Raw genomic sequence first — 15,564 nt, 5'->3', positions numbered from 1 at the left:
CAATTAACCAACCAACCTACCTATAACATCCAAACAATGACGCTCACCTAGATTCTTACATTTCAAACTAACAACCAAGAGCAAGATAGACGACGTTCAACCTCTCCAACAGGATTTGTAGCACACCAGCCAACCACATTCGCAACCTGGATGTAACCCTGAACAGCAGCAATGCATAACCGATCTCTCCAAATAACGCAGCCCTACCCACCAGATAACCACCCAATCCTGCTCCTCAGACTGGCTTTCCAACTCACTATTCAGGAGAATAACATCAAGGTACTGGATCACATCAACCATACATCCTAACCATGAATGCCAACATTGAATTTTTCCTTTATGACTGCCCCAGCCTCCATTAAGCCCGATAGATTACCCAGAACATCCTCAACTCCCGCCCTCAACCACCAGTTAACCACCCAATCCTGCTACTCACCGCAGCTTTACAACGCTCTTTTCAAAAGGAAGAGATCAAGGATCTGGATACATCATGAACATGAAATCCAACCTTGACCTTTTCCTTCATGACTCCTACAACCGGAGAGGTTGCCATGGAACTTCTCCACTCACTCTGCAGCTCACATACTCCCATCTTTTACTGGGATTTCTAAGACTTACTGGATTTTCTACAGCGCTCAATACCTTCCTGCTACTCAACACCTGTGCAAAAATCCTTTCTGTCAAGACCTTCATCCAAAATCCCCCTACTGACCTCTAACTTGGTGATCCCACATTAACTGTAGATCCTTCACTCAAACTATATCAGTCAACTGAACAAGATCTTTCACCCGAATCTGATCCTTCAACCGACCCAGATCCATCTACTGAACCAAATCCTTTAACCGAACCGGATTCTTCTACCGAACCAGATCCTCCAATCAAACCCTATCCTTCAACCAAACCAGACCCTCCTACCAAACCAGACCCTTCAATCAAACCTGATCCTCAGAACCAGAATCTGCTACTGATCCAGATCCTTCACATATTCCAGATCCTTCAACCAAACCAGATCCTTAAACCACACCTTCAACAAAACCAGATTCTGCAACTGATCCAGATCCTTCAACTAAAACAAATCTTTCTACCAAACAGAACCCTTCAACAAGATCCTTCAATCAAACCAGACCCTTCAACCAAGCCAGATCCTATAACCAACCCGACCCTTCAACCAAACCAAATCCTTCAACTGCACATGATCCTCCTACCAAATCAGACCCCCAAATGAACCAGATCCTTGAACCAAACCAGACCCTTCAACCAAACCAGACCCTTCAACCAAACCAGACCATTCAACCAAACCAAATCTGCCAACCAAACCTAAGCCTCCTACTGAGCCAGACCCTTCAACCAAACCTGATCCTTCAAACAAACCAGATCTGCCAACTGAACTGGATACTACTACCGAACCATTTCCTCCAAGTAAACCGGATCCTTCAACCAAACCAGACCCTTCAACCATACCAGACCCTCCAACAACCAGATCCTACTTTCAAAACAATCAAACCAGTCAAACCAAATCCTTCAACCAATCAAGACCCTTCTACCAAACCTGATCTTTCTACCAAACCAGATCCACCTAATGCGCCTAAACCTCCTATTGAACCAGACCCTTCAACCAAACCTGATCCTTCAACTGAATAAGGTCTGTCAACTGAACCAGATCCTTCAACCAAATCAGATCCATCAACCAACCCTTGAATTCCGGTGACAGGGTTTCCAATCATAAATATTTTACATTTCTTAATTTCCTAGGAAAATAAAATTTATTCAAATTCCTTTAATTTATTACCAAAAAAATTTTATTTATTCCCCGGGTTTTAATCTAAAATACAATTTCAAAAGTTTTGTGGAAACGCATCAAAAATATTGGGAAATATTGGGTGAGGCCTTTCCATAGCACCTTTTTGACCATGTAAAAATATGTGTTTATATAATCCTCCCAATCCTGCCTTAACAACTGCAACACAGGAGAGGGATGATGTTCCCAGGTTAAAATCCATCCAGAATTCTACAATTTCATCCAACTTCAACAGCTCCTGACTTCCCAGAAAACATCTAAAATAGAGAACTTGGTGACCTCGTAGTTCCTCTAGTTTTAATTTTACATACAAGAATGAGAAAAACAAAGGTATAAAGTCTAAGTCACGTATTTAAATTTAATGGCTCTTTTTTCACTAAGAGAGGAGTAATGTTTCAAAACATGTAAGAATGCAATTTTACGTCCAATTTACTTTAGTTTGACTAGAAATTGAATTTTATAACTTCAAAGATTTTAAACTTTAAAAGAATTAAAAGGTTGAGTTAAAACTAAATCACAGTGGGTTTAGAGGGACTCATTTCTTTTTTACCTTTTAAATGGAACTACTGTTCTATTGAACTAAAAATGGTGTACCTAAAACCCTCTTTAAAAAACTGGCACTTGCAATGTTTTCTGATACTTTTCTTACTAACCTCAAAAAATGTAAAAATAATTTAAACTTAGTGCTTAGCTATTTCTGTCATTACATTAGTATTTTTAATAGTTAAACTTTAAAATATACTGAGTATTTGTCCTTCTTTGAATTATCCATGCCCGGATCTTTTCTGATTTGTTTGCTATTCTTAATTTGTTCTTGTTTTTATAATTTATGCTTTATTGTAATCTTTTTATTTTCATCTATGTATAAAAAATGTTCTCCCGGAAAATACGCCTTGTTGCTATACGTAGCGGTTTCTATACGTTGGATTTCTAAAAGGTTTGACTTCATTTTGTAACACCAGAACCATACTGCAGTCAGATTATCATACAGGGAAATTTTCAGATCCTTCTAATATATTTCTTGCTTCTAAATATCCCTGGGAAAGAATGACACCTTCTTTATAACCGTCCAACCTTTTAGTTCTAGAACTGATTTTAAAATAAACTTCTTTCCTTTGTAATTTTATGCCAAAATATATTATCATTAAAGGCTAATAAATTAATTTAGTATTACTACGGTACAAGGTGTCCCAATAAACATGGTAATCTAAAATTTCACAGTTTTCTGAGCAGAAATATAAATTAATAAATTTATTTTTGTACAAAAGAGAAATGAAGAAATCATGAGAAACCTAATTTACACTCCATAGAATTCAAGGGATTCATCAGTATGTTCTGACATTTAAACAAAGATTGCTACTTTACGTATAGATTGAAGAATAGAATTATCCAAATCATTCATATCTTTTAAATCAAGAATACTGAAATCAAACAAAAGATAAAATTAACCTGAGTACAGGTAGAGATATAACTTTCCTCTGTTCTCCCTGGTTCTTATTAATTTTATTCAGGAACTCCCTAGTCATTCATTCATTAGGTATTTTCCCAAGGGCGACTTCCCAACTGACAATTTCCCAAGTGGCAATTTCCCAAAGGTTAAGTTAGATCTTCTGAGGAGCTTCAGGTTGCAATGGGGGCCGAGTGTTGTGGCTAGGACGGGCTTGGGGGCCGAGTGCTGCGGCTAGGACATACTTTGGAAGTTGCCGCTTGGGAAAAAGCCTTTAAGAAAGTACCTAACATCTTTATTCATTTAGTCATGCATTTAATCATCCTTTTAATAATTCACCCCAATTATTCATTTATTCTTTCATCCTTTCATTCCTATATTTATGCATCTAATCATCCTTTTAATCTTTCACACAATTATGCATTAATTCATTCATCCTTTCATTCACCTATTAATTCACCCATTCATTCATTTATTCATTATAATTGCTTACTAAAACTATTCAGTATTCAGTTACTTCTGCTCTGATATATGTGGGCTTACCTTTTATCCCAGAAAACTGAGCATACAGTTCCTCCTACTCTAATATATGGAGGGGGGGGGGGGGCCTACCCTTATATCCTTCCTAGGGTTATTCCTACAAAACTAAGTTTACAGTTCCCCCTCCTCTGGGAAAAGGTATGAACAGAAATCTAGGGACGCAGGATACCCCACCCTTAATTTCGGAGAACTCCAAACCAAACCAAAAACATCCATCAGCAGACAAGGAACATTAGAAAAAGTGAAATGTATTAACTAGTAAAGCTTAAAATCCTTGAATAACTCTGCAATCAATAACAATTTTACTTGAACAACCAAGTTTTATTTCAGAAGTATTTTCCAAATGTTTAACTATTCCATCAAACACTCCGAACCTTAATCACTCCTAATCATAGTGTCACCCCTAAATAGTAAAATATATAATTTAATATTCAAAAAACATTTATACCTCAATATTTATTTTACTATATTTGTATTTTTTACAGGTTTGAAATGTATCCATTTTCATGATTATTTGCAACTTCCGTGACCGCTTTTTAAGGAGCCTAATCAACAAACCAACTAACCAATGAACCACACATAGATTCAGCCTCCTTATAAACAGTCTCATCAATTTTTAAGACAGGGCTGACTTTGAAGTGTCGCAACGCCCTAAGCTTAAATTTTACCGCTCTAACTCACTTATGCTTTTCTGTAGCCCTTTACATGTACATTTTAGCACTGTAAAGCACTTGTTGTTAGGTGTGGTTTTTTAGAAGTTATTGGCAAAATTCTCAACGATTTTTGCTTGAGAGCGTGAGACCATTAAATTGCTTACCTTATATCCTGCATAGTGTTAATCCTAGAAAACTGAGTATACAGTTCCTCCTGCTCTGGGAAAAGGTATGAACAGAAATCTAGGGACGCAGGATAACCAGACAATAATCTAGAAATATATAGATTATAGTAACATTTTTATTTTATATTAGAATCCCTATAAGAATTGAATTTTAAACTGTTTAACATAGCATTTAGAAGTACTTAAATTTTGGTTATTTTAATGATTTGATTTAATTTTAATTAATTTAATGATTAATATTTAACATTTTTTTAAGATTATACAAAAGAAAATTATGAAATACAAAGAAGTAATCAGAAAAAATCTTTGCGCGGTCACAGGCAAATTTGTTTACTTTGGAGAAAAAAATAACAATAGTGATTATGAACCATGCAGTTTAATATAAGAAAGTAAACAACTATATCTCTAACAGGGGGTGGAATGATTTTTGATGATTTGGGGGACAAAGTAAAATTGGACATCAAAAGGTTAAGGTTCTTTTTGATACTTTTTAACCAATCATTTATTTTCCCCAATTTAGAGAAAAAAAACATAAAATTTTGTGTTTGCGCTTCACGCATACATTTATAACTTCCGGAGAAAAAAATTATTTTCAAAACGGGAAGGGGAGATAATGATTTTTTTAGAGAATTTACACAAAATCTAAAGATATGTGTTTGCATTGTGTTACCTTGTTAGAAAGATAGATATATTTAACTGTGTCTCCATATCCCCGCAGGACTGCATTATATCTGCCATATTCATCAGTTCATCCATACACTTCAGCAGCTTGTTTCTAGTAAACCAGAGTAAACCAGAGTAAACCAGAGTAATCCAGAGTCAGCCAGAGTAAACCAGAGTAACCCAGAGTAAACCAGAGTAAACCAGAGTAATCCAGAAACAGCCAGAGTAAACCAGAGTAAACCCGAGTAAATCAGAGTAAACCAGAGTAAACCAGAGTCAGCCAGAGTCAGCCACAGTAAACCAGAGTTAAACAGATTAACCCAGAGTAAACCAGAGTAAACCAGAGTAAACCAAAGTAATCCAGAGTCAGCCAGAGTCAGCCAGAGTAAACCAGAGTAAACCAGATTAACCCAGAGTAAACCAGAGTCAGCCAGAGTAAACCAGAGTAAACCATATTAACCCAGAGTAAACCAGGTTCACCGACAAAGGGTCAAACGACACAGGGTCAAACGACAAAGGGTCAAACGACAGTGGGTAAAACGACAAAGGGTCAAACGACAGTGGGTAAAACGACAAAGGGAAATTTTTTTTTTTTTAATTTTGACATCTGTTAGTATTTATCTATTATTATTTAGGGCTAGGTTAGGTTAAGACACTTTCTGGGCCGAGCGCTGCGGCCACATGGTCAATTATATCCATGTCTAACATATAAGATCCATGTACAAAATTGATAGGAGGGTTGCAAGTTTCCTACAATTCATATCAAAAAAATATTTTTATCATTTTGACCCTTTGTCGCACTTTTGACCCTTTGTCGTTTGACCCTTTGTCGTTTGACCCTTTGTCGTTTGACCCTGAGTCGTTTGACCCTGGGTCGTTTGACCTTTTGTCGGTAAACCAGAGTAAACCAGAGTCAGCCAGAGTAAACCAGAGTAAACAAGAGTAAACCAGAGTCAGCCAGAGTAAACCAGAGTAAACCAGAGTAAACCATAGTAAACCAGAGTAAACCAGAGTAAACCAGAGTCAGCCAGAGTCAGTCAGAGTCAGTCAGAGTAAACCAGAGTAAACCAGAGTAAACCAGAGTAAACCACAGTAAACCACAGTAAACCAGAGTAAAGCAGAGTATAACGAATTATAGAGTAAAACGAAACAACCAGAGTAGGCGTGAGAAAAGTTATTTATATTATTTTAACTTTCATTGTTTACAGAAATTATATACCCTAGAAGTAGGGCTGGGAACGTTCCAACTTTTTTTTAATCTGTTCGTTAATGGTTAGAAAAGTCAACGGAACGGACAGGTTCATTTACTAGCTGTTATTAGTTTCTGAATAAAAATGTTCATTTCAGTTAACGTTGTTTCTGAATTATGTTCTGTATCGCAATTGCTGTTCTCTCTTAAAAATTGTAAAACCTGAAGACAAGGAAAAGACAGAGACAAGTGTTGAAAATAAAATTAATTTTCTCAAATAAATCGAAATTCTATTTCTCTTAACATATTTATTTGGCAAAATTCACAAAAATTCTTTTCGAAATGTTTACAAACACCCTAATTGCAGAGTGAAATGAGGGAACAGTATTTGATAGATAAAAAAATCAGTAATAAAGAAAGTGTTCATACAAAGAAAACCATGATCTGCTTTTCATTACGATCCAATATAATCTTACAAAATAATAATCTTACATTGTCATATGACACATCAAGAGCGAAAGGGGAAAGGGTAAGTCTAAATAAGAGAAACGAGAAGTTTGCTTACAGACTACATAGTCTAAAGAACTTATGTATTAGAATTAATAGGTCATCCTTGAATTGGGTGAACAAATCTGTCTTATCTATCTTGTTTTCTAGAATACCTTGCGCTATCAGATGGTTCCAGCATAATCAGGATATTCAGGACATTTACCTTGTTGCTGTCACTAAGAAACCTAGGTATAATATATAAAGATCTAGATTCTAGATAGATTTAATTTCAGGATATTCAGGACATTTAGCTTGTTGCTGTCACTAAGAAACCTAGGTATAGTATATATAGATCTAGATAGATTTAATTTCAGGATATTCAGGACATTTAACTTGTTGCTGTTACTAAGAAACCTAGGTATAGTATATATAGATCTAGATAGATTTACTTTCAGGATATCCAGGACATTTAACTTGTTGCTGTCAATAAGACGTAAACATTGCAATGTCTACGTCACATTATTGTCTTCTCCCATTCTTGGAGTTACCAGCCGCCCGCTGTTGGTTCTCTTTACGGAAAAAGTTAGTTTATAGCTTTTTAACAAGAAATTACAATGGATTTAGTACATTCTAGTTTTATAATTAGATTCTATCGACAATTAATCAAATATACGGGGGCCCCCAAGCATTAATGTTTCGTCGATTATGGCATGATACCTGGAAGAGTATATCTTCAAGAGTGGGGTGGGCCTCTCATGGCATGTTACCTGGAAGAATATATCTTCAAGAGTGAGACGAGAATATCATTTCCAATTATGGTCATGTCGTCTTCCTAACACGAGTCACATTGTTTGAGAGAGGATTAAATACCAGGACTAAAGATAGATAAAGAAGTGCTCAAGGACTGGTCGGAATATTTCAATTTATTATTTATATAAATTTGGCAAAGTATGGGAAAAGCAAATGTTTAGAACAAACAACTTAAAGCAAACCGATTATGCACTGAGATCTAGACAACTCTGAATGTTAGACATCAAATTTTTAGACAGCCTTGACTTTACAGTTTACCTCACCAACTTTCTTATACTTTTTCGTAGCCCTAGGCATGACATTTTAAAAATGCAACACGCTTGTTTCCAGCTGAAGTTTAAAATGAGTAATTGGCAATATACTGATCGATTTTAGCGTAAGCGCCTGTACATCTTGGTTTGCAGTAAATATGTGACCACTGTTCCTGATAGGCTGATATGGTTCCAGAAATGAAGCTAATAAAATCTTCAAAATTATTTTCCAGATTATCCTCTTCTATCTCACACAACACACTTCTAAAACGGAAACATTTAAAGAGAGGAATTGAAACGTGGTAAAAAGGATATAACTTTTAGCTTACTAAAATTGTTGCCCAAAAACAGGGATTAGCGTTTTTAAGCCCAAATGATATTTAAAATGACTAGAAAAAGTGCTTCAAGCCTCCAGTATTTAGTTCGATTCCTTTAGCCAGCTACTTTAAGGGTGACCGGACAAATAGAGTTGCCCCCTAACCTAACCTTTTATCTAATTGTGCTTTATAATATAGTTTTTTAATTTTAGAAGGGTTCGTTTAAGTAACATTTTGGTGTAGAACTAGTTATGACGAATGTTCGAAAACCTCTCTGTTTACTTTGAACAATTAATATTTTTTATTGTTCTATTCAAATCTAATTTGCAAAGAGAGAAAAAAATGCTTAGAAGTTTTAATAATCATTACATACTTAGATTACTATAATGTTTATCATATTACTGCAACCTCTCGTTTTATGGTTCTCTTCATAGAGTTCTTGGTTTTGAACTACGTATACACCAGGGGTTTCAGAAATCTTAGGGGTTCAGATATATGTAAAAGAAATGTTTGTTTCTTAAACAATATTGGTTAGTTGAGTAAGCTGAAGTTGACGGAGAGATTTTCGAACATTCGACCTAGTTACATTATACATACCAAATATATGGAAGAATCAAACGACAAAATCTTACTTAAATGACCCCTTCTAAAATTAAAAACTATATACGTGAGCACAATTAGATTAAAAGAGCTGAATACCCCTAATCCCTGTTTTTTTNGGGGGGGGGGAGGGCACTCTGTATGTTTGGGTCCCTCTCAGCAGCTGGCTGAAGGAATAATGCAAACTTATTCGTACGCACTGGCGATGAGATACTAATTACTTATGAGGATAATTTCAAGTAATCATTGACCAATCGTTTATAAAGTGCCATTCCCGATTAACAACAGTACCCTGAAAAGCTTTGACAAAAAACTCACTATTTTCAACTGTGGGTTCTCTACAAAAATGTTCAGGGTAGAAAAAAAGTTATCTTCCATATTATTAATTAGGTTTTAAGGGTACCGTTGTGAATCGGACATGATTTTCTTTATTTTTTTTTAATGGNGTGTAGCTCGACAATTTTGACGTCAGCTTCTTGAAAGGGAGAGACCGGTTATGTAACATGTTTGCTGCTGAAAGTGCAGTATTGTAGAGAAAAACTTAAGGATTCATTTGATACCATTGAGACAATTTTAGGATGTAAAATTTTTAAATAAGAACATAAAGTCGTTTGTAATATTTCACAGTGGTTTCAGCCAGCAAAAGAAACGTTTTTTACAATTATTTAATAACAAGGACAGCTACAGAAACCTTCAGAACCGACTGTACAGATACATGTAAAAAAAATTTATAAACTAATTTTAAAAGAGCTTATCCATGAAACGAAAACCGTAGAATCGATTATTTTAATATCACTATTACCTTCGCTGTTTCTATAACTTTCTTCGCAGATTTATTCAAAAATCAAAATGTCGTCTTTGCAATTAAAAAAACTTCCTATAAGCTACAGTGAATCCCAGATATATAAATATATTTTTATTGATAATTTTAAAGAAACTTCTTTTTATTAATAATTCAAATTAATAGCCCTGAAATATGAATACAATTGATATATTAATATCAAGCTCATTTTTCTGGGGTATTTGATTTTAAATATGTAATACGACATTATAAAAACTCTTGCTATGTATTCATATATCTGGGATTCACTGTACCATAACTAAAAGAATTTGCATAAACCTGTGAGATTTTAAAATGACTTTTAATAACTTCTTTTCAGTGATATAAGTTCATTAATTTTCTCAACAATACGTACATTGAACATTTATCTAATAGGATAGGCGGATTTTAATCCGATGTACTCATATCCTATTTTTATAATAAAAACCTGCGAGACAATAATTTTAGTTTGAACATTTTTCATACCGGATAAACCTTCGAAGAATCTTCTTGGTAGTGTTAATATCCGGGATCTCATGTTTATACAGGGACTCCAGGATAGGATGGAGAAAAGACAGCTCCGCCCAGTTTATCCGGGTTGACAGGATATACTAAACATTTATTCAGTTTCGTAAATCCAAATATTAACAGTGAACACTGATGCAGTATCTTAAATTCATATCTGAACCATGATAATATAATATAATAATAATATTATAATTTTTCTGTACCAATCCAGTATTCTTTACCTGAACCTTGATCCAGTATTTTTTACCTGAACCCTGATACAATATTCTTCACATCTTTCATCTGTACCCTGATCCAATATCCTTTACCTGAACCCTGATACAATATTCTTCACATCATTCATCTACACCCTGATCCAATATCCTTTACCTGAACCTTGATACAATATCCTTTACCTGAACCCTGATACAATATCCTTTACATCTTTCATCTGTACCCTGTTCCAGTATCCTTTACCTGAACCCTGATACTAAATCCTTTACATCTTTCATCCGTACCCTGTTCCAGTATCTTTTACCTGAACCCTGATCAAGTATTTTTTACCTGAACCCTGATACAATATTCTTTACATCTTTTATCTATACCCTGATCCAATATCCTATACCTGAACCCTGATACAACATCCTTTACATCTTTCATCTGTACCCTGTTCCAGTATCCTTTACCTGAACCCTGATCTAGTATCCTTTACCTGAACCCTGATACTATATCCTTTACATCTTTCATCTGTACCCTGGTCCAGTATTCTTTACCTGAACACTGATCCAGTACCCTTTACTTGAACCCTGATACAATATCCTTTACATCTTTCATCTGTACCCTGTTCCGGTATTCTTTACCTGAACCCTGCTCCAGTATTTTTTACCTGAACCCTGATACAATATCCTTCACATCTTTCATCTATACCCTGATCTAGTATCCTTTACCTGAACCCTGATACTATATACTTTACATCTTTCATCTGTACCCTGTTCGGGTATTCTTTACCTGAACACTGATCCAGTATCCTTTACCTGAACCCTGATCCAGTATCATTTATCTGAACCCTGATCTAGTATCCTTTACCTGAACCCTGATACAATATCCTTTACCTACTTTACTTGAACCCTCGTTCATTCCTTTATCTGTACCCTGATAAAATATCCTTGAACCAAACCCTGATTTAGCTTTATATGAAAACTAATTTTTCCCTATTAAAGTCAAACCATTCAACCAAGGCATCTAATGCATAAAATAGTAATCTATGTTTGTTTGTAAGTCCTACCATAACTCATGATCGAACCCCATATCTGATTAGTCAAAATTTTTATAGGAGAACTCTAAAGATTAACCACGAAAATGTTCTTATTTTGGTTTAAAGAGTACATTCTTCATCGAGTTTAAGACAAATCGGTCAAGGAGTTCATGAGTTATGATTGGACATACAGACATACGATAGATGTCACCCTAAATCACATTCAATAGTATACTTGGATGTCTTTAAAGTGCCACTGTACTGTACCTGAACCCTAAGCCAGTAGTCTGGAACATTTTCCTCCCAACGCTGAGGATTTAGGTTTCTACTTTTAACCAGAACCTTCCAATGCTGCTTTTTCTGCTCATTCAGCAGCTCCTGCAATATTTCTTTTTTACTTTAATCATTTTTTTAAGTAAAAACAACAGGCCTGTAGCTCAGGGCGGCCCTGTACAAATAGTTCAGAGGTGCACATTTTCTTTTTAATAGAGATATATGAAACTAAGAAAAATCCAAAATATTTTTTTATTTTGAACCATTTTTTCCGGTGCCGCCAGAAAAAAACGTGATTTTTTGGCCATTTTTGATTTTATTTCTTAAAACTTTTATAAAATCCAAAGTTTTTGACTGAGAATAATGTTTTATATCATTTTGGAAATCCCAGATAATGGTCAAAAAGATAATACCAACTTTTTCTGAATATTTTGAAAATTCATAGTTTTATAAGCAGTGTTAGCCCTAAAATCATCGATTTTATTGATGCGCACTTGCACCTCACTAACATACCCTGAGAACTGAACAAAACAAAAAAAATTTTCATTTTCTTTATTTTATACTTATTCTAAAATGTCATTACTTTTTGAAATACCTTCAAAAATGGCCGATCAATTAACAATTAAAAAAACTCATTTTTTTGAGTTTTTTTTAAATTGAAACTCTCTTATAATTTAATGACGTGTTTGGACATTTTGAACTTGTTCTTTTAAAACATTCATAAAATACATAGTTTTTGACTTGGAATGTTGTTTTATATCATTTTAAAAACCTCAGCTACTACTTTATAAGACAATATTAAAAAATCTTTTTAAAATTGTTGAAAACTATTTTATTTTTATGTAAGTTTAGTCGAAAAATAATCTGTTTTTTTTTACTATACACTAACCTGGTCAAAACACTTGCTGACAAATATTAAAACATTTTTTTAGTTTTTCACTTTCTATTTGATATACTCTATGCTTAATGATTTAGACAACTTAAGAAATCTATAAACATTTTGAAGTGATATGTTATTGAAGAAAAGTGATTTTCCTCCACTTCAATGACATGTATTGAAATCCTTGTAGAATAGTCAAGTTTTAACTTCAGGTCAAGGTTGGACACAATTTGATATCAAGCTATAAGTTAACCATGATAAATGGAACAAAATATTATTTTGCATTTTTTTCATCTATAGCATTGCACGTTTATCTTAATTGTCATGGAAAAATATATAATTTTTGAAAATATTTTTGTACACAACAATCAAAAGTGATCGTCTGAAACACGATAAAGAAGACAAAATTTGAATTTGAAACTGCCGTTTACTACATTTCTGTGAACTTGCAGCAAGAAACTTACTGAGCAACTTAATATGGCGAAAAATCAGGGCCATTCTCAAGAAAAGGACTGATTGGAGAACAGTTATGTCTGTTGAATCTATGAAAATTGTTCCTTTTTTCCCTATGCCAAATAAACTGGTCCCCAATGTACCTGATGACTTCATACTGAATCTCTCTACAGTACCAGAGATATCTTTAACTCATAGGCAAATGGGATTCTATCTGAGCTGGGAACTTTTGATTTCTGGATATCGGGATTAATGCTTGATCAGCTCTTTATCTCGAGATTAAATAATGCCTTTTCTCCTCTTGTTATTAATCTCCAGATTAATTAATGATCGGGATTAAGGATATCCCATTCAAAAGTTTTCAGCTCTGGAAATATTTCTACTGACTTAGAAAAGAATAAACCTGGCCCACATTCTAATGCCAGATGGCTAAACCAGTTCTCCAGACTGTTAAGAATATATGCAGCAACAACAAATCCTCCTCATTGTCTGATACGTATGGTCCACAGATATATATGAAATAGTTTCAAATCCAAATTTTGTCTGTTTTATTGTGTTCCAGAAGATCTTTTTTGATTTTTGTGCACAGAAATACTTTCAAAAATTAAATATTTTTGAATGACAATCAAGAAAACCGTGCAATGCTGAGATGAATAAAATGCAATATAATTTTTTGTTCCATTTATCATGTTTAACTTATAGCTTGATATTTAAGCTCTTTAAATTGTGTCCAACCTTAATCTTACAGGGACTGTGAAGAAAAAATAAAAGGAGGTATAGGCTGGAAACAAAAATGCAAAATAATTTGATATTTGATTGTGCCCAACCTTGACATACAGAAGTTAAAAATTGACTATTCTACAAGGATTTCAATACACGTCATTGAAGTGGAGGAAAATCACTTGTCTTCAATAACATATCACTTCAAAATGTTTATAAATTTCTTCGGTTGTCTAAATCATTAAGCATAGAATATATCAAATAGAAAGTGAAAAACTAAAAAAAAAAAAAATGTTTTGATATTTGTCAGCGAGTGTTTTGACAAGATTAGTGTATAGTAAAAAACCAGATTATTTTTCGAATAAACTTACATGAAAATAAAATAGTTTTCAACAATTTTTAAAAAGATTTTTTAATATTGTCTTATAAAGTAGTAGCTGAGGTTTCCAAAATGATATAAAACAACATTCCAAGTCAAAAACTATGTATTTTATGAACATTTTAAAAGAAAAAGTTCAAAATGTCCAAACACGTCATTAAATCATAAGAGAGTTACAATTAAAAAAAAACTCAAAAAAATGAGTTTTTTTAATTGTTCATTGACTGACCATTTTTGAAGGTATTTCAAAAAGTAATGACATTTTAGAATAAGTATAAAATATAGAAAATGAAAAAAAAAATTTGTTTTGTTCAGTTCTCAGGGTATGTTAGTGAGGTGCAAGTGCGCATCATTAAAATCGATGATTTTGGGGCTAACACTGCTTATAAAACTATGAATTTTCAAAATATTCAGAAAAAGTTGGTATTATCTTTTTGACCATTATCTGGGATTTCCAAATAATATAAAACATTATTCTCAGTCAAAAACTTTGGGTTTTATAAAAGTTTTAAGAAATAAAATCAAAAATGGCCAAAAAATCACGTTTTTTTCTGGCGGCACCGGAAAAAATGGTCCAAAATAAAAATATTTTGGATTTTTCTTAGGTTCATATATATCTATTCAAAAGAAAAAGTGCATCTCTGAACAATTTTTACAGGGCCGCCCTACAGTGTAGCTGACCGGTGGGGAGGGGGGGTTGTGCCTCCTTACTCTGCCAATGTTAATGGGGTGGCACGGGCGGGGGTGGGAGGGGACATCCGATATAGAGACAAGAGGAAATAGAAAAGGGAGGAAAATGGGAAAATGAAAAAAAGAAAAAAAGGAAAAAAGGCCAGACACCCGTAATTAACCAACAATTTTTTTTCTATAATCACCGAATCTTTATGTTATATATACCTCGCTTCTCTGTCTGTCTGTCCTTTTGTATTCAATAAACGTCAGAACAGCTAAATCGTTTGGGCCCAAATTTTTGTGGGACCCCCCAGGAAGGTTTATGGACGCTAAAACTTACAAAAATTTGTGTCCAAAAGTTTAAATTTTTGTTAAATTTTAAAAATGCGCAAAAAAGATATTATTAAATCCACGAACTTTTTTCTAATTGTTTTATATTGTACAAAGAGAAGATTAACACAGATAGAGCCACAATTAACAATTGAAGTAGTAGATATGTTATAAAAATCATCAAGTACCATGAGTAAAATCTCTTTTATCACAATCTGTAGACTGCCAAGAAAACGTATAGGGACTGTAACAGTAATTTCAATGAATTAGATGTTAATGTTTATGATGTTAAAAAACTGATTATTTTCAATCTCTACAAAAGTGAATTGCTCA

General features: G+C 33.9%; 1 protein-coding gene across 4 annotated transcripts in view; it reads right to left on the bottom strand.

The window, feature by feature from the left end:
- Positions 1 to 15,564, bottom strand: part of LOC111703453 (synaptonemal complex protein 2) — a 28,852-nt gene that overhangs the window by 11,413 nt on the left and 1,875 nt on the right. For all 4 annotated transcript variants that reach the window (XM_023475392.1, XM_023475393.1, XM_023475396.1 and 1 more), the window contains exons 3-11: positions 11,792 to 11,902; positions 10,249 to 10,373; positions 8,199 to 8,289; positions 7,732 to 7,796; positions 7,138 to 7,209; positions 5,294 to 5,398; positions 4,603 to 4,710; positions 3,248 to 3,316; positions 1,950 to 2,055 (exon numbers count right to left, since the gene is read on the bottom strand). In XM_023475392.1, coding sequence (XP_023331160.1) covers positions 1,950 to 2,055; positions 3,248 to 3,316; positions 4,603 to 4,710; positions 5,294 to 5,398; positions 7,138 to 7,209; positions 7,732 to 7,796; positions 8,199 to 8,289; positions 10,249 to 10,373; positions 11,792 to 11,902 — 852 coding nt within the window. The remainder of the gene's footprint in view (positions 1 to 1,949; positions 2,056 to 3,247; positions 3,317 to 4,602; positions 4,711 to 5,293; positions 5,399 to 7,137; positions 7,210 to 7,731; positions 7,797 to 8,198; positions 8,290 to 10,248; positions 10,374 to 11,791; positions 11,903 to 15,564) is intronic.

This window comes from Eurytemora carolleeae, unplaced genomic scaffold (assembly GCF_000591075.1).
Source record: "Eurytemora carolleeae unplaced genomic scaffold, Eaff_2.0 scaffold504, whole genome shotgun sequence".
Classification (NCBI taxonomy): Eukaryota; Metazoa; Arthropoda; class Copepoda; order Calanoida; family Temoridae; genus Eurytemora; species Eurytemora carolleeae.
The sequence above is the reverse complement of the archived record's forward strand: the minus strand, read 5'-3'. Positions and strand labels throughout refer to the sequence as shown.